Below are 26,772 nucleotides of genomic sequence, written 5' to 3' on the forward strand. Positions count from 1 at the left end.
GAGAGCAAATGCAGACAATGAATGATAATACTGATAAGCTGAAAGAGCAATTGCAGGAAGGAAAAGATCATTTCAACAAAGAGATAGAGATTCTCAAAAAAAAAATCCTTGAAATGAAGGAAACAATAAACCAAATAAAAAACTCAATGGAAAACATCACCAAAAGACTAGACCACTTGGAAGACAGAACCTCAGACAATGAAGACAAAATATTTAATCTTGAAAATAAAGTCAGCCAAACAGAGAAGATGGTAAGAAATCATGAACAGAATCTCCAAGAACCATGGGACATCATGAAAAGACCAAATTTAAGAATTATTGGGATTGAGGAAGGCACAGAGATACAAACCAAAGGAATGAACAACCTATTCAATGAAATAATATCAGAAAATTTCCCAAACCTGAAGAATGAAATGGAAAACCAAATACAAGAGGCTTACAGAACACCAAATGCACAGAATCACAACAGATCCACACCAAGGCACATTATGATGAAAATGCCTAACATTCAAAATAAAGATAGGATTTTGAAGGTCGCGAGAGAAAAGCATCAGATTACATATAGGGGGAGACCAATACGGATAGCAGCCGACTTCTCAACCCAGACTCTAAAAGCTAGAAGGGCCTGGAACAACATATTTCAAGCTCTGAAAGAACATGGTTGCCAACCAAGAGTCCTATACCCAGCAAAACTAACCTTCAGATTTGAAGATGAAATAAAATCCTTCCATGATAAACAAAAGTTAAAAGAATTTACAAATAGAAAGCCTGCACTACAGAATGTTCTCAACAAAATATTCCATGAGGAAGAAATGAAAAACAACAATGTAGGTCAGCAAAGGGAGGAACTACCTTAGAGAAAAAACACTCAGAGGAGAAACCAAGCCAACTTACAAACCAAAAATAAGCCAAATGACTGGGAATACAAATCATATCTCAATAATAACCCTGAACGTTAATGGCCTAAACTCCTCAATCAAAAGACATAGACTGGCAGAATGGATTAAAAAGAAAGACCCAACAATATGCTGCCTGCAAGAGACTCATCTTATAGAAAAAGACATCCACAGACTAAAGGTGAAAGGATGGGAAGAAATCTACCATGCACATGGACTCAGTAAAAAAGCCAGGGTTTCCATCCTTAGATAAAGTGGACTTCAAGCCAAAGTTAGTCAGAAGGGATAAAGAAGGACATTTCATACTGCTTAAGGGAACCATAAATCAGGAAGACATAATGATAGTAAATATTAATGCCCCAAACAATGGTGTATCCCTGTACATCAAACAAATCCTTCTCAATTTCAGGAATCACATAGACCACAACACAATAATTCTGGGTGACTTTAACGCACCGCTGTCACCACTAGATAGATCTTCCAAACAAAATCCAACCAAAGAAACCATAGAACTCAATAACACAATCAATAACCTAGACTTAATAGACATATATAGAATATTCCATCCATCAACGAGCAAATTCACTTTCTTCTCAGCAGCACATGGAACCTTCTCGAAAATAAACCATGTTATGCCACAAAGCACCCTTAGGAAATGCAAAAAACTAGAGATACTGCCTTGTGTTCTATCAGATCATAATGGACTGAGAATAGAAATCAATGACAAAATAAAAAACAAATTACTCCAACACCTGGAGAGTAAATAATATGCTATTGAATGAAACATGGATAACAGAAAACATCAGGGAGGAGATAAAACAATTCTTAGAGGTCAATGAGAACGACGATACAACATATCAAAATCTCTGGGACACTATGAAAGCAGTACTAAGAGGAACATTCATTGCATGGAGTGCATTCCAGAAAAGAATGAAAAGTCAACAACTAAATGACCTAACATTACAGCTCAAAGCCCTAGAAAAAGAACAGAATAACAGCAAAAGTAGTAGAAGACAGGAAATAATTAAAATCAGAGCTGAAATCAATGAAATTGAAACAATTTAAAAAATTGACAAAACAAAAAGTTGGTTCTTTGAGAAAGTAAACAAAATAGACAAACCCTTAGCCACACTAACAAAGAGAAGGAAAGAGAAAACTCAAATTACTACAATTCGCAATGAAAAAGGAAATATCATGACAGACACCACTGAAATACAGAACATAATGAGAAGCTACTTTGAAAATCTATTCCAACAAGATAGAAACTACTGAAGACATTGACAAATTTCTAGAGACATATGCTCCTCCCAAACTGAACCAGGAGGACATACACAATTTAAACAGATCAATATCAAGCAATGAAATAGAAGAAGCCATTAAAAACCTACCATCCAAGAAAAGCCCAGGACCAGATGGATTATCAGCCAAGTTCTACAAGATCTTCAAAGAAGAACTCATTCCAACACTTCCCAAAGTATTCCAGGAAATAGAAAAGGAGGGTACCCTACCAAACTCATTCTATGAAGCTAATATCACCCTCATACCCAAACTAGGCAAAGACATACCAATGAAAGAAAATTTTAGACCAATATCCTTGATGAATATAGATGCAAAGATCCTTAACAAAATATTGGCAAACCGTATCCAAAAACATATTAAGAAACTTGTGCACCACGATCAAGTGGGGCTCATCCCTGGAATGCAAGGATGGTTTCACATCCATAAGTCAATAAATGTAATCCATCATGTCAATAGACATTAAGGATAAGAATCATATGGTTATTTCAATTGAGCAGAAAAAGCGACAAAATACAGCACCCCTTCATGCTCAAAACACTAGAAAAAATAGGGATAGTAGGAACATAGCTGAATATTGTAAAGGCTATTTATGCTAAGCCCATGGCCAACATCATTCTTAATGGAGAAAAACTGAAACTATTCCCTTTAAAAACGGGAACAAGACAGGGATGTCCTCTTTCACCACTTCTATTCAACATTGTCCTCAAAACTCTAGCCAGAGCAATTAGGCAGACTAAAGAATTAAAGGGATACAAATAGGAAAAGAGGAACTTAAGCTGTCACTATTTGCTGATGACATGATTTTATATTTAGAGGATCAAAAAAACTCCTCCAGAAAACTTTTAGACCTGTAGCAAAATAGCAGGCTACAAAATCAACATGCATAAATCTAAAGCATTTTTATACGCAAGCAACGAAACAGCTGAAAGGGAAATGAGGAAAACAACTCCATTTGCAATAGCCTCAAAAATAAAATACTTGGGAATCAATCTAACCAAAGAGGTAAAAGATCTCTACAATGAAACTACAAAACATTGAAGAAAGAAATTGAGGAAGACCTTAGAAGATGGAAAGATCTCCCATGTTCTTGGATAGGCAGAATTAATATTGTCAAAATGGCCATACTACCAAAAGTGCTATACAGATTCAATGCAATTCCAATTAAAATCCCAATGACGTACCTTAGAGAAATAGAGCAAGCAATCATGAAATTCATCTGGAAGAATAAGAAACCCAGAATAGCTAAAGCAATCCTTAGCAGGAAGAATGAAACAGCAGGTATCGCAATACCAGAACTTCAACTATACTACAAAGCAGTAGTAACAAAAACCGCATGGTTGGCACCAAAATAGTCAGGTAGATCAATGGTACAGAATAGAGGACACAGACACAAAGTCAAATAAATACAATTTTCTAATACTAGACAAAGGTGCCAAAAATATGCAATGGAGAAAAGATAACCTCTTCAACAAATGGTGCTGGGAAAACTGGAAATCCATATGCAACAGAATGAAACTAAACCCCTTTCTCTCACCCTGCACAGAAAACCAACTCACAATGCATCAAGGACCTTGAAATCAGACCAGAGACCCTGCATCTTACAGAAGAAAAAGTAGGTCCAAATCTTCAACTTGTTGGCTTAGGATCAGACTTCCTTAACAGGACTCCCATAGCACAAGAAGTAAAAGCAAGACTCAATAACTGGGATAGATTCAAACTAAATAGCTTTCTCTCAGCAAAGGAAACTATCAGCAATGCGAAGAGAGAGCCTACAGAGTGGGAGAATATCTTTGCCACTCGTACTTCAGATAGAGCACTAATTTCCAGAATATATAAAGAACTCAAAAAACTCTACACTAAGAATACGAATAACCCAATCAACAAATGTGCTAAGGATATGAACAGATGCTTCACAGAAGAAGATCTACAAGCAATCAACAAACATATGAAAAAATGTTCACCATCTTTAGTAATAAGAGAAATGCAAATCAAAACTACACTAAGATTCCATCTCACCCCAATTAGAATGGCGATTATCAAGAATACAAGCAACAATAGGTGTTGGAGAGGATGTGGGGAAAAAGGTACACTCATACATTGCTGGTGGGGCTGCAAATTAGTGCAGCCACTCTGGAAAGCAGTGTGGAGATTCCTTAGAAAACTTGGAATGGACCTACCATTTGACCCAGCTATCCCACTCCTCGGCCTATACCCAAAGGACTTAAAATTAGCATACTACAGAGATACAGCCACATCAGTGTTCATAGCTGCTCAATTCACAATAGCCAGACTGTGGAACCAACCTAGATGTCCTTCAATTGATGAATGGATAAAGAAACCGTGGTGTGTGTGTGTGTGTGTGTGTGTGTGTGTGTGTATAATGGAATATTACTCAGCTCTAAAGAACAATAAAATTATGGCATTTGCAGGCAAATGGATGAAATTGGAGAATACCATGCTAAGTGAGATAAGCCAATCTCAAAAAACCAAAGGACGAATGATCTCACTGATAAGCGGATGATGACACATAATGCAGGGTGGGAGGGGGACAAGAATGGAGGAAGGAGGGACTATATAGAGGGAAAAGAGGGATGGGGGCGATGGGGGCAAGGAAAAAAATAACAATGAATCAAACATCATTACCCTATGTAAATGTATGATTATGCAAATGGTATGCTGTTACTCCATGTACAAACAACGTATCCCATTTGTTTACAATAAAAATAAATTTTAAAAAATTAAATAAATAAAAGCAATAAATAAAAAAAAAAAAGTTGCATGAAAAGCCTCATCATACAAGAGACCTTCATTAGAATGTTAGGGTGAGGGGAGCTGAAGCATAGACCCGGCCGTAAAGTGATGGGCTGATTCACTCCACACCTCCCCCCAATTCCGACTGTGCCTTTAGTTGGGAAGAGTACCTGTACAATGGCACACCTACCACAAAAGCAAGGAAAATGTTCTCAAACAACTAAGAGCTGAAATGTGGAAACCCTTCTGTGGTTTGGATATGAAGTATCCCCCAAGACTCCCTGTGGAGGGCTTGGTCCCCAGGCCGGTGCTCAGAGGTGGGGCCTTCAGGAGAGTGATCTGATCATGAGGGCTCTGACCTCACTAGTGGATTAATCCACTGATGGACCCATAATTGATGGTTTTACTGGGAGGTGGTGGACACTGAAGGAGGGAGGCCTAGTTGGAGGAGTATCTCATCACTCTGAAACCAGGAGCCAAAAGAAACCTTTCCTCTAAATTGTTCTTCTCGCGTATTTTGTCACAGTGATGAAAAGCTGACTAACCCAGATACTTTGGCATTTTCTAGATGATGATATAAATCACTTATGGACCTTATTTATTGGGGGACTGCTTGTTACTCTCCAACCACACTCTGTGGACATCTCTAGTTCTGCTGTGCAGTTTCTTTGCAGGTCCTCGCGTTCCTGTATTTTCATTTGCATCCTCTGCTCCCCTTTGACTGTCGAAGGCTAAGCCCCTGGAGCCTGTGCCTGCACCAGCAGCTGAGTGCGTGCCTGCACCAGCCCTGGGGCCTGCAGACAGGAGGCAGGTGCCACCGCCCAGCCTTGTCCCCTGGCATGATCCTGAGAACCACTGTCAACACCACCCTTACAGGCAAAGCCCGCTCACTGCTTGAGATCTCATACTTCCAGTGACTTCTGCCCGCTGTCTTGCCTAGTCCTCTGCCTTCTAGTGCCCCCTATCTCTTACACAGATGTTCCCTGAATATCTGCATACAGGACAGTACCAGGGACCCAACCTGCTGCCAACGCCAGGGGAATTCCCCAGCTCAGCTCCAGCAACACAAAGACCTTCCACACGTGAGCACACCCGAAAGTCCCTCACATGGCGTGCAGGGCCAGCTTCTGCGACCCAGGGGAGACAGGGTTGCTGGGAGAGCTCAGAACAAAAGGGACAGAACCACAATATAAATAAAAACACACAAGATGGCAAAGCATCATCTGCTCAGAAGAGGAAGGGGGTCCCGGTGTAGTCAACAAGCAGGGCCTCGAGCCATCCTGGGAGGCTGTCCACGCAATGCGCGTGTGCCTGTGTCCTGCCAAGTGGGGACTGCTCCCTTCTTCAGGCTCCTGTTTGCTCACCTAGGTTCCATCTCCCTCCCCTCCTGCTCCTCCAGGCCAAGCACAGAGCAAGACCTTCAGAGCAGGCCTGTGACCTGCACCTGCCACAGGCCACATGCCACGTCGCAGCCCGTGTCCACCTGTGAGCAGCAGAGTCTGTGGCTCACGGTGCGATGCTGTCATTAGGATCACCTTCTCACCACCCCGGCAACGCAAGTGTGAATGGTGGAACGGCTTTGTGATTCTTCCCGTGGAAGCACCTGTGAGCCATTCCAAACACAGGTAACACTCATTTTCCCTCTGGCTGAACTCGCCGTGAGGAGAGATGGGGAGTCTCCAAATAACAAAGCATGGCATAACAAAGTGTTAGTGGAAATATTCTGTAAAAAGAAGCCTGCATCACAGCTAGCTCCATCACAGGTCCCTGGGACCCACCCACCCTACGCATGTCCCTCTGTCCAGGAGCAGGAGTCACCCAAGTGAGAGAAGCTCAGCCTAGTGCTGGTCTCCCTGAGCAGCGTCATGAACTCCTACATGTGGGTTCCTGGCACCTTTCTTCTGGCTGGTAAGCTGCTCCTACACCAGGTGTGGCACTGCCTGCCAGCACGAAGTGAATAAGAACAGGGCCTCTGCCAGCGCCTTCCAGCCCAGCAGGAGAGAGTCCTGTGCACAGTGGATTGAAAGCAGAGGTGCAGGGAGAACAGAGAGGTGGGCCATCGGTGGAGGTGACCAACTCCCATAGGTGGGAGCCATCCCTGCCCATTTGCAGCAGGCATGACAACAGGAGAGGGTGCTAACTGTGGACACACTTTGAGGAGTCTGCTTTCTTCTCTCCTGGCATGTTCCTCTTGCATTTCCTGCCTCTTGTCTAGGCACAGGCAAGCTTCAGGGTTGGCACACTGCCAACAGGTGGGGGCATGGAGGAAGCGGGTCTTCATCCTTCCAGCTGATTCACCGTGTGCACATAACTAATTCCAAAAGGCAGCTACCCCACAGCCAGTGGGTTGAGAATCAGAGCTGAGGATGACATGCTAGCCCACAGGCTCCATGCCCAGCACCCACGCTGCACATTAGCACGCATCAACATCCAGAGCCACCGCAGGAAGGCAGGCCAGCAAGCCATGAATCACCCAGAGTTGTCAGGGCCGCAGCACACTAGATGAATCTCTGGGCATGGTGTCCACACAACATTTGGCCTTGATTTATAATTCTCAACAGAGTTCGCCATTGCTGCAAAGGGTAATGAATTAGCAAGATGAAAGTTGGATTAAAAGTGCTTCTTCATCTAAATGTCTACGCCCAGCAAAAAGTTACAGCTGGACATGGACCAACAGGAACAGAGAGGAAGCTCATCCATCTCCTCCCCTCATCGTCCATTCAGCTGGGGCCGGGAATACATTCACTGTGGGAATTAAATCGCCAAGACAAACGATGCTTCCCAATGACTTGAAAAATAGCTGGCCTTGCAGAGTAACATAGTCGGAATACTCCTGGGTGAGGTACATCCCAACATCTTTTCCATAGCAGTTTTGCATACAAGTTACTAGATCAGCTGGCGGCCCAGTTGCCATTGGGTACTGCACCTCTGCTGTGAGGTTGAACTTTGGTGACAGCCGGAGCCCCCACGATCTGACTTGGTGCAAGACAAAGGGACTGTGTGCATTTTTTTAAGTGCCATAATTCATTTGAAAACCTAAAAAGTCTCCATAAAAGCAAAGACAGCCTAAGGATTTGAGCCTGAGATTTTTGCCTTGAACTTGACCTTACAGTGCAGAGCTCTTCTGTTAGATGGTAGAGCTGTTCTAAAGCAGCCCTGTCCAACACAGTAGCCACTAGCCTCATATGGACTTTGTTGAGCACTTGAAATGTAGCTAACACTAACAAGGAACTAAATTTTAATTTAATTTAATGTTGTTTTAATAGGCACATGTGTGTAATGGCTACCATTTAGCAGGTTATGACTCCTATTTTCAAATAGTATTGAATACATACACAGAAACTTAAAGATTAAAGGCATCTTTCTAAACACCTAATTATAACCCTTCTGCAATTAGTTACTGATATCAAAGCACCTCAATTTTGTGGATTCTGGAATTGACTTTGCAGAATGAGTTTCCTTGTCTTTCTGATCTTGTTTCTGTCTTAAGTGTCAGTGGGGATTTTCACTTCCTTTGGTCTACGTTGGAAGCAGCTAAGCAGATGAAGCAGATGGAGAGCTGTTTTCTTTCATGACTCAGCTGACTCCTCACAGGCAGTACCAACATCAGCCTCTTTGATTTGGAGGTCTCTTTAACCCAAGGGTGAGAGCTACTGACAGGTCCTGACGCTGGTGGCAAATGCCTCACTTTGCATCATCAGCAGGATCCATCTGCTAGTCGTTCATGGACCGACCCCCATATCCCTTCTAATCAAGAGAGCCTGTGCCTTAATAACATCTGGGATTCTCTCCAAACTGACTCTGAATTGCTGAAGACTCTGCTGAGCATTCCATGAAAGTAGACAGCTCTTCTCTCAAGACCTCTGTGGAGGCCGGAGGAGACTGGCGGGTGTTTGGTGGCCGGCCAGTTTGAGAGCTACTTAGCCTGAGTGGTGTGGAGCGTGATGTTTTGCATTTGGCAGGCGGTCAAGCTCATTAGCTGATTGGTTGCATAGTTGACGCAGGTGGTAGAAACATCCGATTCATGTAATTCACAAAAATAGCAGCTATCATGCTTTGCTACTAATTCCTCTGTCTCCTTGTTAAAAAAGATCCAGGATAAACACTCTTTCTGTTCAGTTTGGCCTTGGACAATGTTTAGAAAGATACTGCATGATTTCAAGTGATCAAAGCTCTTTAGTGGTGCTTTTCAAAACTGGTCTGTGCCCAACACTGAACACCAGGCAGCTCACACCCAGAGTTTCAGGTGTTCCGAGGTCTTGTGGACCCTTAGCATGCTGTCAACATGAAGACAAAGAAACCCAAACCTGGCAGGGTGCAGGGGCGCATGCCTATAATCCCAGTTGCTCAGGAGCCTGAAGCGGGGGATCCCGAGTTCAAAGCCAGTCTTAGCCACTCAGAGAGGACCTAAGCAACCTAGTGAGACCTTTTCGCTAAATAAAATACAAAAACGTGCTGGGGATGTGGCTCAGTGTTTGAGAGCCCAGGGTTCAAACCCCAGTACCAAAAGAAAAAAGAAACCCAAAGCCATGCCACGTTTAAGAAAGCTGTATGAATAGTTTTGTTTTTAAGAGAGGCAAATAAAGCACACAGTCATGTTTACAGACAAAGATTAAAGCATATTACTAATAATTCTTCACCTGCTTTCGTCTGGACCCATGCACCCGCCTCGCAGGTAATTAAATCAACAGCTGCTCAATATGGATGGATTTTATGAATGAACATTATGAGAGAAGCCACGTCCCACTGCGTATAAGGGCCAGCCTCCTCAGGTTGTGCAGTAACCCACATGTGGTTAAAAATGTTTTCAGAATGTATAGATGCTGTTTATATTGAGAAAGAAAACAGGAGCGACGTTGAAGCGCTAGTTAGATCTAAAACCAGCATGAAAAGCAGCTGCGGTGGAAAGAACTCGCTGTGCCCAGAGCCCATCAGCAGTGTGTCCGGGGAGCACCAGTCAGACCACAGCATTCTTTTCCTTAGCATTAGAACTGGGGGGACTGGTGTTGGTGCCTGCGAACAAATGATGCTTTCAATTAAAGGCCAGAGAGGCGCTGCAAAACAGCTCCCGCATCAAGGCCGCAGGTCCGTCAGGGAAGGAGGGGTGGGATGCACTGATCCACAGCCCGGGCACTGTCCCAGGTGGCACCTGCACCAACCCCGCTCTGCAGTACCCGGGAAGGGCAGCCACAGGCGGGAGGAGCCTGCAGCAGCTGGAGCACAGTGTGCCTCATTCTTCAATGAAGGTAGGAAGGAGTCACTGTCTCTGGGGTGCGGTGCTTCCAGGAGCCGATTCAGAGCCAGAAAAGGGAGATGTGACTGCTCCAGGCTCCCGAGCCTCCTGTCCTGTGAGTGAGGGGGCCTCGCACACGCGGGAGTCCAGCACTGAGCTGCCCCAGGGCTGCACCGCCCTCCTGGAGACGCGCAGCCCTCGGGCTGCAGCTGCAGAGCCCCGCCACTGCGGGCACACATGGAAACCAGGGCACAGAGGTGTGCGGAGCAGCCTGGGGACCCCTCCACTGCTGCCCCCAGCCCAGCCTGCCTCTCCATCCCCAGCTCTCCCACAGGTCTCAACCCCTCCACCGCATTGCTGTATGTTTTAGTCAGCTGCTTCGTCACTGTCACCAAAAGATGTGACAGGAACAACGCAGAGGAGGAAATGTATCTGGTGCTCACCGTTTCAGAGGTCGGTCCACAGGCGGCCAACGCTCTGGGCCTGAGGCGAGGCACAGCATCGTGGTGGAAACGCAGAGGAGGAAAGCATCTGGGGACAGGGCACCAGGAAGCAGAGGGCTGGCCACCGGGAGGAAGTCAAAACCCTCAGCTGCCCACCTCCCCGCCACAACCCCTGCCTTCGGTCACCACTGAGTGAACCCCCACCAGTGGATCAAGACACTGATTAGGGCAAGACTCTCACAACCCAACCTCTTCACCTCTAAGCATTCTTGCATTGTCTCACATGAGCTTTGGGGGACACTCAGTATCTAAACCATAACACTAAAATCGTTTTCTAAGCTAGCCGTGGAGGCACACACTGTAATCCCAGGGGCTTGGGAGGCTGAGGCAGGAGGATCTCAAGTTCAAGGCCAGCCTCAGCAACTAAGCAGGACCCTAAGCAACTTAGTGAGGCCCTGTCTCAAAATAAAAAATAAAAAGGGCTGGGGATGTGGCTCAGTGGTGAAGTGACCCTGGGTTTGATCCTAGTACCAAAATAAATAAATAAATTAAATGGTTCTCTATCCTGTCCATGCACAGCTCTTCCAGAAAGTCCTGGTTAGCATGTGGTCCCCTTGCTTCTTAGCTCAGACTCCCTCAGTGTTTCTCGTGGCCAGCGTCTGAAGCCTCCCCCTTCATCTTCTTCCCTGCCTCTTAACCCCCTCTTAACCTGTTCTCACCGGAGGGTTGGGAGGGTGAGGGAGGAAGAAGAGGATGTGGAGAAGAGCAGCCCCTGCTCCTGAGCTCCATCTCTCCAGCTTCTCCACAACCTGTGGGATAGTTGATGTCTACTTTACTTGTGTTGAAAAGTGACTGCTCAGAGGGATAAATAAACATGTCTATCACTCACCTAGTAAGCTTTAGAACCTCTGTTCAATCCAAACCTGTCTCCAAAATTTGTACTTTTAATCATCACCTGGCTCCCTGCCTGTATGTGAATTTTCCCCCATTCTAGGCTATTTGTTGAACTCTCATTCATCCTTCAAAACCCTGCCCATGATTTGCCACCTCTCCAAGGTCATCCCTGACTGTCAAAAGAGCATCTATCACTCATGCCGTGTTCCGAGCATGTTTTGAACAAGGTCACCCGTAGCCTACCGCGCTCCCACTGTCCCATCGGCAGGGCTTTCTCCTGACTGTGCTGCTCCTGGAATTCCAGAGGGAAGGAACATGCCTTTCTTTGTTGTGTGCTCCACGACACTGCCCAGGACACAGCTGGTGCTCAGTCACTGTTCATCTGAACAGTTCCATTGTGCAGAGAACTGACTCCTAGGTCAAAAGTCTTCGGTTAGACTCTGACCTAGAGCTTAGCGAGTCATGTGGGTGACTGGCAGAGGCTGCTTACCCTCTTGGAGCCTCAGAAAACTTATTTGTGAAATCGGGGTGGGGGGAGCATTCTAAATGACCCCCAGCACCTCAGATTCTAAGATTCCTGCACTAACTCCGGCGCTCAAAGAGGGTATGAGGGGAGTGCCGTCATACGCAGATGACATGAAACGTGGCCCCTGAGGAATCCCGCTGACCGAATAGCTGGTGGAGCTTGACCGTATTTGTTGGAGTGGGACACGAGCCGCCTTATAAATAACCTACTTTATGAGTTTTTAATGTGCTCCTTATTAAATATGCATTGCTTTCCATGCTAAATTAGATGTCATTTAAAGCCGATGTTTCCTTTCCTACCTTTGGTTAAATGAGATAAGATTTCTGCTTATTTTAGTCAAGTGACAAAGTAGCACAAGACACTTGGGACATGGACTGGTAGAGGAAAATGTCCCTTTACACTTAAAAAACCAGAGGAGAGCAAAGAACCAGCTCAGGGAATGGAAGCAACAGAGGCCGTGTGAGGGTGGGGACCTGGCATCCCAACTGCCCGGGCCTGGCCCACAGGCTCCTCAATCCTGAGCTCACACCATCCAGCTGGTCCCACAGCTGGCCCTCCAGCCTGGACGAGAGGGTACAGGGGACACATAGGCCGCTTGGCAGGCCCACTCCCCGTCTCCCTGCAGGGTCCTGTCCCTGCCATCCCAGGGCAGCAGAGCAGGAGCTGGACTCTTGCTGAGTGACCCTCGGCTCCCAGACCCTCAGTGGTCCAGAGGCTGCGGGAATGGAGGCTGGCTTGAGTTGGTTTCTCTGTTACTTGAAGAAGCCAAAATTCTTCCTGATAAAGATGCATGTGCTCTTCAACTTCTTCCGTAACACAGAAGCCTCCAGAATGAGTCTCCACAGCCTTCGCCGCGCCTGTCAGGCTGGACTGTCATTACTCGTTGTTTGCTTTTTTTTCTTTGTTTGGATTTAAGCTAGCCCAAGGTCTCTCTCTGTCTGTCTCTCTCTCTCTCTCTCTCTCTCTCTCTCTCTCTCTCTCTCACACACACACACACATACACACACACGCACACATCTTGTTTTATAGTTCTTTTTTGAGAATATGTATATTAAGTCTTAAAATCTAAGGAACCTTGCCACAATTTTTAAAAAACCATTTGGATTGTTAAGCATACTCTTTATATGCTTTTATTTAAAAGGTGAACTTGGTTCAATACGAGAAATTTGATTGACATGGAACATTCCACAAACACACACTCCAAGCAAATGGATTTGCTGAATAAAATGCAAAAAAATACATTTAAATGCATGTTTAAACCCTGGAAGGAGAGGCTCCGGGTGGGAGGCGGAGGGTGCGGTGTAGTCAGGAGGGAGCGGGGCAGGTCAGCCTCACAAGAACACAGACCTCAGGAGGGTCGTATTCAGTAATTCAGCTTCTTAAACGTCATCGTCACCAGCACACCCTCCAGCTGTGGTTACAGCTGACTCTGCTTCCTGCACGTTGGTAGGTGGGAGCGAATTGAGAGCTGCCACCCAGGGTGGCGCTCAGCGTTAGGCAGAGCAGAACCGCCCTCAAAGGTTCCCAAGTCCCCGCGGGGATTTGCGTTCTCCGGTCCTGCGCATCCGTCGTGGAGTAGATGCTCTGCTCTCCAGCGCGCGCTCGGCACCCTGCGTCCCGGCGCCCCGGCCCTTGCCGCGGGCTGGGAGCATGCCGACGCGCCCTCCTCTGGGCTTCCACCCCGGCCGCGCTCTGGCTCTCCCACCTTGCTCTCGGTCCCTTCAGGCCCTTGCTGGCTCCTCTCTCCTCCGCCGCCTCTCCGGTGCTGGAGACCGCGCGCAGTCCTGGCTCCTGCTCTTCTCTCCACGTTCTAGTGCTCATCCCAGGCACGACGTCCTCTCAGCAGCCCAATGACGCCGGGTCAGTGTCCTGTCTCGGCTGTGAATCTCCAGCTCTTGTTCATGTGACATCTCCCCTCGGCTGCTTAGTAGGCCCTTGGCGCTCACAGGCCACCACCCTGAGCCCCCCACTTCTTCTGGGCCCTCTTCCTGCAGGCCACTGTTGCATTCGTGGCCAGTCGACTGCCCCAATTCGCCAGCCAAGAAACCTGGAGCTGCGCTTTATTACTCCTTTCATCTTATGCCACATCCGGTGTATTTCAAATCTTCCCGACTTCACTCTTAAACAGCGGAAATCCAGCTCTCACCACCTCCATCTCCTCCCTGGTTCAGGCTATCGTCACCTCTTGGCCTGGATGACTACAGGGACTTCCTGGCCCTGCTTCTACTTTCCAACCTACTTTCCAGCTTGGTATCCAGATGAACCTGGAAAAAATAATCCCCACCATGTCACTCCCCTTTGAAGTGGGTTACAAAACCCTGCACATCGGGACTGTGCCCCACAAGATCTGCCCCGAGCCCCTGAGTCACCGCCGAAGCTCTTGGACTGCCTTTCCCTGTTCAAGTGCCTTGAGGCACCTGGGCCGGGGCCATGCTGGAGCCTAGTTCATGGGGCCTCAGGCCACACGGCATCAGCTCCACCCCCAGGAGGGCTGGAGACTAAGGTGAGCCACACCGTCACCTTGTCCACACGGCTAAACCCCAGTAAAAACTCTGGGGACACAATGCTCAGGTGAGCTTCCCCGAAAGGCAGCACCCCACAGGTACTGTCACCCGCTGCTGCAGGGAGAAGTAGCACCTGCCCAGAGGACTCCCTTAAGAGGACGATTCCTCTGTGCTGAGGCTGCCTTCGCTCTGACCTTCTTTCTGCAGTAGACCTTGAAGCCCGTCTAGTGCTCCTGGCATGGGGTGGCTTTGGGTGCCCTGGAGATGCAGGGCTCCCTGTGCCTCCTGAGGCCCTTCCCTGCTGCACTGCCGTTCGTTCATTCTGCTGCTGCCACGAAGGCTCCCTGGGGGGTCTGTTCTTGTGGACCATCCTCTGTCCACAGTATGTCGGTCCCCCACACACCTCCACAGTGGCCTTTCTCAGCAGGGTCTTCCCCGGCTACACTTGAGAATCGGAAGGCTCTCGGGTGCACACGCTCGCCCTGCCCTGCTTGGTGTTTCTGCGGGGCCTCGGCCCATTAGGTGTTGCATACCCAGCTTACTTGCTTTGCTTCTGGTCTGCCTCCCCCCATGAGGATGAAATCCTCCAGGGAGCAGAGAGCACGTCCCACTCGTCCTGCATCCACTGTCACAACCCAGTGCTTGACACCAGGTGAGCACCCGGGGCAGGGCTGATGAATGGAAGGGTGTGTTTGTGTCTGTTGGGAAAGAAATATCTAGACAGTTCAGCAAAAACTAGCACTGTTCCAAAAGCAGAAAGGACTGGCTAGTGGTCACACAGAGGAGTTCATAAAGAAAATGTCACCCATGTATTATGCAATGGGCATTAGTAGATTTGGTCACATGAACCTGATTTTCCGTGTCCTAAGAGAATTGTGTTAACAATTTAAATGAGACAGTCATGAGGCAAACTGTTTAACCCAGATAGCAATCCAGAAACCACAAGGTAGTGAACGTGGGTCAGAAACGGAAGGCACTGGGAGAGGTGCTGATTGTAAGGAAGGGGAGAAAGAAGACAGCCGGACCCACCCACTGCTGCTGAGCCTCACCCAGGGCCCGCGCACCTGAACTCCCTGGAGCGGAAGGGCAGACCCTCTCATTGCCATTGCCCAGCTAAGTAGCCCTGATAACCTCTGCTGAGTCAAAAGGGCAGGGTCTTGCCAAGGTGGTACAGCAGGGCCAGACCCACGTGATCTGAGGTACCACTAAGAAAAAATTTCTTAGCTGAGGGCCAGTGAGGAAAAGTCTGATCTACACCAAGAATGGAAAGATCTCATCAAAACCCACAGCCATTGACCACTGAGTGGAAAGAAAATTCTCTAGTATATTTACCATTTAATCTAGGATGACCAGGAGGCCCAGAATCACAGTGGGAGGCTGGCCCTCCTGTCTTGTCCCCATCTTTTGGGAGATGATAATGAGATGATGACTCTTCTTACAATGATAAGGAAATGAAGAATTATGAGAAGAAGAGCAAGCTTCAAGAGGACGAGCCAATGGGCTGACAGACAAGGGGCAGCAGGAGAGTGGATCTGGTGCAGGCCGGGCTGCAGCCCAGGGCTGTGTTCTGCAGAAGCATCAGACATCAGGACATCCTCAACTAGAACTCACTCAGGAGGTACCACGCGGGGTAGAAATAAGGAAGACACTGAGTGAAAGCCAGGAGTGTCTCCTGGTCAAGGTAAACCAGGAACCCACTATGGACAGGGATGCCACAGAGAACTTTCTGGAAGAAAGTATAGTGAGAAATTTGTATTGGTCAGGGTTCTCCAGAGAAACACCGGCAACAGGAGATAGACAGATGGGCGGGTAGTACATAGGCAGGTTGGAGGACAGATACCAAGTGGAGATATAGGTACGTAGGTAGGTAGGTAGGTAGATGGTAGGTGGCTAGGTAGATAGACCCAGAATGATGTTTAACCAAGTCTCTGGATCCCTTGTGGCCCAGTCAAGTTGACATATAAAATCAGTCACCACAAACTCAATGAAGTAGATGAGTGAAAAGAGAAAACTTTTAAAATAAAATGAACCGTGACATTGGGTAAGTCAGGATATGGCAACTTCTAGGCATCTTAAAGACTTCAGGAACTATTTCCTAAGAGAACATGTGGTCCCCAAGTACCCCTATCTAGACACGGACCGGTTGATGCTTTTAGTAATGGAAGAAAGTTAGGAATAAGCAGTAGGGGGACTGTGGACGGAGCCGGGTGCGGGCGCTCCCCGTGCTTGGTACTCAGCACATCCTCTCCCAGTGAACCGCGAAGGCTTGCTTGTTATATTCCTGCTTAATGATTCACCTATTCAGCAAATATTTATTGAGTTCCACATAGATGACAGATCTGAGGACGTAGCAATTAGCCATATGGATGAGATCCCTCCATCCTGGAATCTGCACTCCGGTGGGAGAGACAGAAAACACACCGTAAGCAGGAAGAGTGCTGAGCGCCAGGGGGAATCAGGGCAGAGGAAGGAAGAGCTGATCAAGCGGCTCTTGCAAAGCAGCTACAGCGAGGTCGACCTTTTGGGGAACGAGGTACGAGGTGCCGCTCTCACATGCGGGGCAGCTGGGGAAGCAGCGTAGCTTTTCCAAAGCCACCACATGCACAGCCTCCACGTGCACACCTCGTCTGTGCCGAGCTACAGAGCTCTGCCAAATTCCATGGGAGGGCAGATCTCTGACCCAGGGCGGACCCTCCAATGCTAAAGCTGCCGGTTCCACCACGATCTGCAAGTCGCAGCCTCTACCTCGTTCTGCCTTAACCGTTAGGAGGAATATCAAGAAGGAACAATGATCAGCCACAATTGGGTCAACCCCCTTGTCTAGAAATATTCCATCTCCCGAGGAGAGCCTACGTCCCCCGGCAGTGCCCACAGTGGACTCTCGGCTCGAATCCATGCTCTCCCGCCTGCTCTGGGCCCCACTCACAACCTGCCCCCTGCCTTTGGTTGCTGCTCGGCCTCATGGGGCCGCTCCCTGGCCTGGCTCACTGGTGGGCATCTGCCTAGGGGGGCTGCATGGCACCAAGGTGACCAAGTCTGTCGCCCTCCACCCTCTGCCTCCACATGGCTCATGTGACCCCCAACACGTCACCACCAGCATCCTCCCCCTCGTGGATTCACTGAGCAGGTGAACACATGTGGCCAGGTTGCCTGTGAGAGCCATCTTAACCGTGGAGCTGAAGTTCCAGATGAGACCGCGGCGGGCCTCCCTGGGGAGCAGAGGCCAGGGCCCTCGTAGGCAGTGACGTTACAGCACTCCCACCAGAGACAGGGCTGCAGTTAGCCCACTTCACCTCTGATCACTTCCCTCCCTGGACCAAAGCGAACCCTGCCTGAGCTGTTGCCACTGAAGAAGAGTAACGGACAGGACACCAGACCCAGCTCTGATCCTGCTGAGCCGGACGAGGGCTGACAAACCCAGAGTGCAGGCTCAGGTGTGAGCGTAGCTGCCTGAAGCTGGCAGCTGCATTGGGAATACACGCAAGAACATCCTGATTCCTAGGAGACAGGAAGGGTCGCGGGCACACTGCATGCAGCTTCCCCTCAAAGACTTGGAAAATAAACAGGGCAGCGGCTGCGCCTCGGGAGAGCCCGAGGGAAAACCAAATGGGGCAGAAAGGTCACCATGTTCGAGCAAAAAGATTTCCTTTACATGATTCCTGCTTCTCTCTGTAAGTTTGAAATTATTTTCAAATCAAAAGGTTCGGCTGTTTTGTTTTATTTTGTTTTAAAGAGCTGGCCCTAAGAACCAGAGAGTCTGTTGAAAGCAGCCCTGCTGTCACCTGGACTCCACCACTACATTCCGCTCTCTCAACAGCATTCATTTTGAAGACACTCTATTAAAAAATATGTCTCTGGATCCTTAGGGAGATGATAAGGGCAGGCGGAAGAGTTACTGGATGGGAGGCCAAGGGGCAAGCCCTAGAGAAGTGGCCCAGGTAGCTGGCCATGCATAGCCGGTTCATAGGAAGGCCACTCCTAACCTGGCCATGAGGCAAATGAGCCGGGCCAGGCTATGGGGACACCTTGGGTTTGAGCTGACCTTACCCCAGGTTATGCAGACACCTCACTCTCCAGACTCTTTCCGATGCCCAATTTCTGGCATCTGCTCCTGATTAACTGTTCCCCTTCGCCTGCACCTGAGAAGGGGCAGAGGCGCCAACAAATACCCGAGATGCCACTTTTCTTTTCCCTCGGGTATGATCGGAGGTCTGTGGTGTGCTCAGCATGACCTATGCTAGGAAGAATCTGGAAATTTACTCCATGAAACACTCTGCTGGGCTGGGTCCCAGTACCGTGCCTGCTGCAGGATCTGGGCTTCTCAGAGCCAGGGAAGCTTGCCTGCCGTACTTCTTGTTCCTTTTTCCCTGTAGAAAATCCCCATTGTCACAATCAAGGGAGCTGGACACTCAGTCGGATTCTGGTCTGGGGTAGCCTGGACAGTTTCCTCTGGCTGCAGCCCAGGGACCAAGAAGCTCCCTTTCTTTATGAAATAGCGCCCCCCAGCGGTACGTGCTGCCCCTCAGGGAACTCGGGAATCTCTTGGGTAAAAATTTGTTTGGTCTATAGTTGCTCCTTGGTCAGGAAAGTCAGGTTTCAAACTGCTTATTGTTTTCAGATGAAACTGCTGTCAATTTCTCTATGAAAACAGAGTTCGTGTGACCCCGTGTTGTTCTCCAGCTCTGAACTTCCAACTTTTAATTATGCTGCATGAGCAAAGTAACTTTTACCCAGGAAATCAAGTGGAAATTTTCAAAGCAGATTGAATTTCTGCCCCACGAATAAAAGTTCAAGCAGCATTCGTGCTTAAATCTGAAAGCATTTTCTGTCTAAACTGACCCTGTCAAAACATATCTGCTTTAGAACTTCTGCTCCATTTGACAGGAGGCACACACAGTTGCCGCTCTGAACAGGCCCTTGGCCCACCTTCCAGGCCCCCTGGTCAGGTTTTAAGCAGCCCCACGGTCCTGACCCGGTCCACCTCAGTTCAGCCACCTTTTTCCAGGGATGTTGTTGTGGGAGAGACACAGCCAGAGGGCTCAGAGAAAATCAGCACAGGCCCCGTGACTGGCCAAATGAGGTCGGTCTAAAGTAAGTCACGTGGGCACTTTAATGCCCCCTCCTGCCCAGGGAGCATTGTTTCTAGGCTACCATCCCCGCAGTCATGGCTGCAGCTTCTTCTGGAGCAGGGCTGCGCATGCCAAGCCGTCTGGGGAAAGCGCAGGCCAGGAGAGCACCATGCACTCGTGCTGGGAGGAGGCTGCCACCAGGTCAGGTGCCACTCAGCTCGGCCCCTCCATCCACCTGGGCTGCCTGAACAGGAGGAAGGATGACACCCCCAGGACCGACTGTCAGCCTCGCGGCGTGAACGGTGTCTCGGTGAAGGAGGGCTTGCTGTTCTCATTTTATAGAGAGGGAAGCTAAACGGGGGACCAAGAAAGAAAGATAGAAGAGCCTGCTAGACATGGAGCCCTCACTGGGATGGGCCGTGAGAGAGGTGAGTGAGCAAAGCATCCCACTCATCTGCAGAGCCTTCACCTGGAGATCAGGGAAGCTGTCACCTCCCAACGTGCTGGCCCTTGTCTCTGAGGGGAGCCCTCGGCCAGGCCAGGGGCCGCTCCAGCTCCTTCCCTCGTCTCCACTTCCCTCCTCTGTGCGCAGTGCTGGCCCCTTGGTCATCCAGGAACTGAGAGAGTGCAGGTGCCCTCTGTGGGCTCACTTCCATTGTCACAGAAGCCCCTGACCCTGCCATCCGTCCAGGAGGCTCTCAGCCAGGACAGGCCACTCGGAGAGGGGCTGCAGGGTAGGAGCTTCAGCCCTTGTTATGTCAAATATTTCTACTCTAGACACACTGAAGCCACTGGAAATATGGAGATCCGTGAAAGATGCCACGTAGGCCACAATTGAGCCCAGCCTTCCGCGAGGTTAAATCGTAGCCCAGGTGTGAGGTGAAAAGAAAGGAAAATGACACTTCCTCAGTGGGTCCCACGGATTGTTCCCATGAGAGAGTGAAGGAATTCATCAAAGCAGACGGCCGGAGGGCAGTGGTGAGCTCAGAAGAATGCAAGCTTTGATTTGTGGGTGTTTTATTTTCCGCTTCCCTCTTTAGGTAGATCACAGCTTTCTTTTCACGCTCTAAAGATGTTTAGGGGACAGATTCCCGGGACTGGGTGGAAAGGAGGCTGGAGCAGGGCACTTGGCCACCCCCCTGCAGGCGCGAGCTCAGTGCCCTCACACCGACGTCATGTCGCCCTTACCCACCCTCCTGATGCCAGCTGAGTCAGGCCCATTTCACAGCCGAGGAAGCTGAGCCTCGGCAAGGCTGTATAACACGACCCTGACCCTAGGACACAGGAGAACTCAGGGGCTGCGGCACCGGAGGTGGGTAGCGTGCTACCCGCAGCCGAGCCAGGGAAATGTCCTGAATCCTGGTTGGCTGGATTTGGTCACCCACCCACATAAGAAATAAGTAAATGATATAAAAAGAAAAAATAAATTTAACATGGTTTGGCCCAAACTGGGAAGAAGCAGCCAATCTTCAATAGTCCTATAGAAGTGGTTACAATTCACAGAAATGAAAGCCAGGAGATGTAGATTTAACCGTGTTGGGCTGCCAGGACATGTCACGATTCCTGTCCTCAGCCCCGCTGGCACCAGCTGGACTCGGGGAACAGTTTCTCAGCATCCATTGCCATGGAGAAAATAGCAACCAGGAGGGAGTGGGGCATTTTAGGGCTCTTCATTTCCATGGGCTGTTACGAAAGCAAGTTCCTAGTTACTTTGGGTGTCCTTCTTCTCCCCCACTCCTGACCAGATGCACCTCAGGGTAGCAGCACGCAGGCCCTGAGCACAGTCCGTGCAAAAGCAGGGCAGGATCACCAAGCACCGTGAGCTCCAGCCTCCTGGCCGGACGCCGACAGCACGCCTTCAACACCCTGCGTGCAGCGGAGCCTGGCAGTGCTGGATTCGCCTGGGCAGGGGGACGCGTGGGAAGAGCCTCGGCAGGGGAGAAAGGCAAGCGGAGCTCAGTGGTTCTGGCAGGGGTGGAAGGTTGGGGTGCAGAGCAGCAGGACTGAAGCCAGTGACAGAGCCAAGGCACAAGAAGGGCGCCTGAAAGCAGAGCACAATGGCGCATGCGCCTGGATCTGTGGCGGTCTCCGGAGGCTGTGCGCGTGTACACGTGTCGGCGCGTGTGTGCACGTGCAAGGATGCGAATGTGGGGGGTGCAGGGGCCAGGCGGTTGAGGTGGGGGCGAGGGGCTGGGGAGCTGGAGATTAGCTTGGAGTGTGGACAGAGCTTGCACTGGACCCAAGGGACAGGGGCTCAAGGCCCAACCCCACTGCTAGTTGGAAAGGAGACCCCGGAGTAGTGGCCCAACATTGCTGAGTCTTGATTTCTTTCAAGCACAGATTATCGCTGAGGTCTGTCCCCTGTGGATAATCCCCCCTCTCCTTTTCTTCTTTGATGTTCCTCTCCCCACCTCAGCTCAAAAGGACAGAAAAACTGAGCCTCCGTTGGCAAACGATGCAGTTTTCTGTTTTGTTATTTTCAGTTGTTTCATTCCATGAACCCAGGCAGGCCCTGGCACTGCCAAAATAATAATAATAGTAGTAATAATAGCAGAGAAATGCGGCTCATTCTCAGGGGCTTGTAAAGCATAAACCATCCCCAGCTGGCGGTGTGGCTTCGTTCAAGCTCGCCTCCTTTCTTGCTTCCTGCACGCTTCGGCCTTGGTGACACTATCGGGTGTGATGGCACCTAGAGGACCCCAGGGGGAAGGGCCCCAGGGTCTCGACTATGCTAGCCTGAGGGATGTTGCTGTGGGGCCCTCTCACTTCCCACAGGGGAACCGCAGGCGGATCTGCAGCTCGGAAGAGTGGACCACTGCCCCACTGGCTCCCCTGCCTGGAGGATGGCTGACGTGGCTGACACGAGCCGCACCACGACCCCTCCATTTGGTGCTGGGAAGTGCAGAGCCACGCGCAGGCTCACCTCCTGCAGCCACGCTGGCCTGTCCACAGGGCACCAGGGCCTGCAGGGTAAGGCTCTGCTGCTGCTTTTTGTCTTTCATGTCCCCATTTTTTTCTTCATCTTTTACATTAAATTTTCTCTTTCTGAATTATGTGCATCCATGCTCCTTAAACGCCTCTGGAAATGAAAAAGTTTTAAGATCGAACACAAATATCACGCACGACCAAAGGCTTTGTTCCAGACCAGGAGCCAGCCCACCACCTGTCAGCTGAGTCCTGCCTGCCATCTTTTTATGGCCCAGAGAAAGCTGTTTGCAGTCTTCAATGGCTTGGGGTCAGGGAAGGCCTGTGATATGGGAGTATTGCCTGGCATTCAGTGCCAGTGTCTACAGTCACATTGGAACACAGCCACACCCACCCACATGCCCGTGGTCAACCGCTACGGCCCCCTGCTACAGCAGGAGGTCAGCAGCTCTGCCTCAGGCTGGCGTGGCCCCCCAAGCCTGAAATGTTCACTCTCCAGCTGTTTTCAGGTCAAGTTTGCAGACCCTTGGATCAGAACTTCATTTTGCATTTGTTAGTGTTCCTCCTGCCAACGTGACACTAGAAAATCTCCGCCAAGTTAAGTCTTTGCTGCATCTTCCCTTAGTCTAGATGTTTTTGTGCATTGATAAAACCACCCCTCAGTATATTCAACCTTGACTCAGGTGCGTGTTATGGTCTGGCTTGGAGTCAGTGCCATGTACGAGCCTCTTAGAGGTGACTATCAGACCCTCGTGGGTGACTGACTACCTTATAGTTCATAGTCACTAATGAAACAAATTTTAAGACTCCTATTTTTGCTGAGGAGTCTGAGCCAGCAGAAGGAGCTACGTACCCACTTGGCATGCTACACAAATCTCAAACCGTTCCCCCCGGTTTTCTTTCAGTCCACACGTGTGTTTGCACATTTGCTGATCTGTTCCCCTCTTCTGGTCAACCTTAGTTAGAAATAAACCAAGTCTCCATGGAAACACAACATAATGCTCTCACAGATGATCGAGGGCCCCAGCAGCTGGTACAGGCTGAAGGCTGCAATGGCATTTGACCAAATTAGGAAGAGAAACAGCTCCCTGGCTCCTCCAGACCCTGAATCCTAAAGCTCAGCTTGGAAACCAACGTGGTGTGGATCACAGCGATTGCTTTACTCTTTCTTTTTCTTCTGGGATAATCTCTTATCAATGTATGTTTTGGGTAAGGGGCTTTCATCTCCCCCCATGCTTAGACAGACACTATCAAATAAGTGGGAAGAGCCTGCACTTAGTGAGCACCCACTGTGTTTGGCCATTTATGAGTCACGTCTGGACCAATGCGATGGTCCTAAAACTGGCAGGGCTGGGACTTGAACTCTGGTCTGTTTAATTCCAAAATTACTCTCTTTCCCCAACAGGTGAAATAATGTACTTTAAATATTAAGAACACAGAAAAAATAAGAGGTCTCGTGACACAGCTTATCCCTTTTTCCTGGGGGTGAAATCAGGATAAAGTAGAATGTGAAGGTCTGCTCATCTGGGAGCCTCCGGGAGCAGGCCCAGCCTCCCCAGGCATCATGAGGCGTTTTCCCAGACCTGTACTCTCAGCTGAGGGGAGTGCCCAGCCACAGAGGCACCTGGGGAGCAGTTGAAGGCCAATGGCTCCTCGGGCAGATGGGCTCCTCTCTGGCGGGTGGGCTCCAGGCCCGCCTTCCACAGAGGCTGCGTTGATTTTTCTTGTTTTAGGAACATGTTCCTCTGCTTCATAATCCTTCAGGAAGCACTGTCCTAGAGTACATTTATGTCTGAACACAGCACAAGACGTGGCAGCAATATTAGAACCAGGACTTCTGGGGGGGCGTGCCCTCTGCAGGTTCACGAGAAGCTCAAGCTGACAGCCCCTCCTATGGCAAAGACATGGAGACGGATTGATTTTTAAAGGAAGCAGTCCATCTTCCCCTTCTTCTGACCTCCACCATCACTAGGACCTCGGAGGGCCAGGAGGGAGGGAGAGGAGGGGGAGCCGGCAGCACCTGCCACCCACCAAGCCCGAGTCCCTGGAGAGGTGGCAAGACCCTCCGAGGCTCCCTTCTGAGGCATGATGGGATGGCTGTCCTTCTCTCCCCGTGAACCGCAGGAGTCCACCCCTCTTCTGCGCAAGCCCTTATTACATAAAGAGTCTGTGTGAAATACTTTGCTCTCCAGAGAGGAGCCATATCATTGCAAATTGCTTTATTAATAAAATTAGCCAATAAATTAGAGCAGTAGCTACTGTGCTGAAATAGACCTCAAGATTATGAGAAGAACTCAGTGGGGACATCTTGTACACCAGAAATAATCTCACCCTGAGAAGCAGAAGGCCCGACTTTAGCTGGGACAACCACTTTTACAAATACTAACTGCTTTTCCTGTTCCGAGGGCCCTGCTCTTCTCATTGGTGTTTGTTTACTCAACTGCCAGGATGTTTAAAACCCTGGGTGTTGGCCGTGTGCCTGGCGCACACCTGTAATCCCAGCAAGTCAGGAGGCTGAGCAGGAGGATCATGAGTTCAAAGCCAGCCTCAGTAACTTAAAGAGGCCATAGGCAACTTAACAAGACCCTGTCTCAAAATAAAATATAAAAAGGGCTGCGGATTAACCATTTGGCAGTTAAGCCCCTCTGGGTTCAACCCCCGGTACCCCCTCCCAAAATAAAAATAAAAATAAAAATAAACAAAACCCTGGGTTCCAGTCAAGGAAGCATTTGCTGCTGGGTGACTTAGCTAAACACAGAACATTTGAACATTAATTGCTCTGAAAAAGAATGATATTTTGCATCTCAGAGCAATTTATAAAGACTACACGTCCAACCCCATACCGGGAAAACATGCCTCCCTTTCATTAATCTTTCATAGAATAAATAATGATCTTGAGATTCTAGCACACAACCAGTAATTTTTCTTGGGCTACATTGATAAAAAGTCCTGTCATTTCAAGAAGCACTTGAACTACTTTATTAGCCATTGGCACACACCACGTGATTCAGGGTTAGAGAAAAATAACAGATTTTAAGCCCAAGCAGCAGTAGAAAGCAATTCTACTCAACCTACAAATTGCCTGGAGAAGAATGAGTCCCTATTCATCATTTCGACCTGCTAAGTCATCCACCTGTTCAGCCACCCTTATTTCTACCTGCAGCACTTGGTTAGGACCTTCCACAGGTGAGCCCACCTGTCTCTTTGAGCAAAGAAGATAAGTCAAAGCTCAAAAAGTAGGCATGGCAAGAAGAGGGCTCACTGTCTTTATTTGCCTTTTCTCTATAACGTTGCGTTTTGCCGTTTCAAACCTTATTTCTTTAGTAGCAATGACCTTTGGCCAGTGCCATGTCCTGGCAGGTGACACCGTGATGGACAGTACCTGTACGCCATGCCCGTCTGCGCCCTGGTGGTCTCCTGCAGCGAGATGCCATGGACGCGTAAGAACTTCTCCAGGTATCTCCGTTCTGCTGCTCCACTCGGCCGAATGGGCCAGCAGGCTGCCTGGGGCTGAGTCTTGGTCACTGTCAGATGTCGTCTGCACTTTAGGGCAGATTCGCTGGACTTGGGCAGACCCAGCTTGGGGCTGGGGATGTCTGCACAGGCAGGTTTGTACAGATGCATGTCTCCAAACCACAGGAGGCAAAGCTAACTGCACAGCACTCAGCACTGGGGCTGGCCGGGTCTGGCTTGGTGGCTGGCTCTGGGGTGTCCCTAAAAGGGATCGGCGTGTTTTCTTTAGATGTCCCTTACTGTTGTCTTGCACACAGGCAGGTCCCTCAGGCCCCAGCAGAGCTGTCGGTTACACGTCTCTGCCAAGACCTGGGTAAAAAGGAGGCTGACAGAATTCAGTCACTTTTTTGCGTCTTTAAAGTTCTCAGAGTTAAACGTAAGCAAGTATGTACTGGCCCTGGGGAAGAAGTATGGGCACTCTTTCCCATGTCCTTCTATTTAGGTAAAAGGAAATATTTTGGTAGGAAGTGTGCCAATGCTTCTGTTTTCATCATGACCACAGGCCGTGGGGATGATTCATACGGGGCCAATGAGACCTCTTGAAATCGTGAAATTTTCATGACCAAATAGTTGTTTATACTAGCAGCATGATCATTTGGGTAAAAAGTCCATTAGCCTTTTCCTTTCTCAGATGTTGCTGCTAATGATAGGAAAAATCAATCAGGTGGATGTAGGAAGTCAAAGGCCCAAGCCAACGTGGCCAGGGTCTTGGATAAGTG

The 26,772-nt window shown here is 49.0% G+C and overlaps 1 protein-coding gene across 2 annotated transcripts in view; it reads right to left on the minus strand.

Moving 5' to 3' along the window:
• KCNAB1 (potassium voltage-gated channel subfamily A regulatory beta subunit 1) overlaps positions 1 to 26,772 on the minus strand; it is a 365,851-nt gene that overhangs the window by 323,138 nt on the left and 15,941 nt on the right. Inside the window, exon 1 of one of the 2 annotated variants that reach the window (XM_079101119.1) lies at positions 25,923 to 26,183. The exons of the other annotated variant lie outside the window; for it this stretch is intronic. Coding sequence (XP_078957245.1) covers positions 25,923 to 26,164 — 242 coding nt within the window. The 5' untranslated portion in view covers positions 26,165 to 26,183. Of the gene's footprint in view, positions 1 to 25,922; positions 26,184 to 26,772 lie in introns of those variants that run through there. 2 annotated transcript variants of the gene reach the window in all.

Source organism: Sciurus vulgaris, assembly GCF_902686455.1.
Source record: "Sciurus vulgaris genome assembly, chromosome: 10".
NCBI lineage: Eukaryota > Metazoa > Chordata > Mammalia > Rodentia > Sciuridae > Sciurus > Sciurus vulgaris.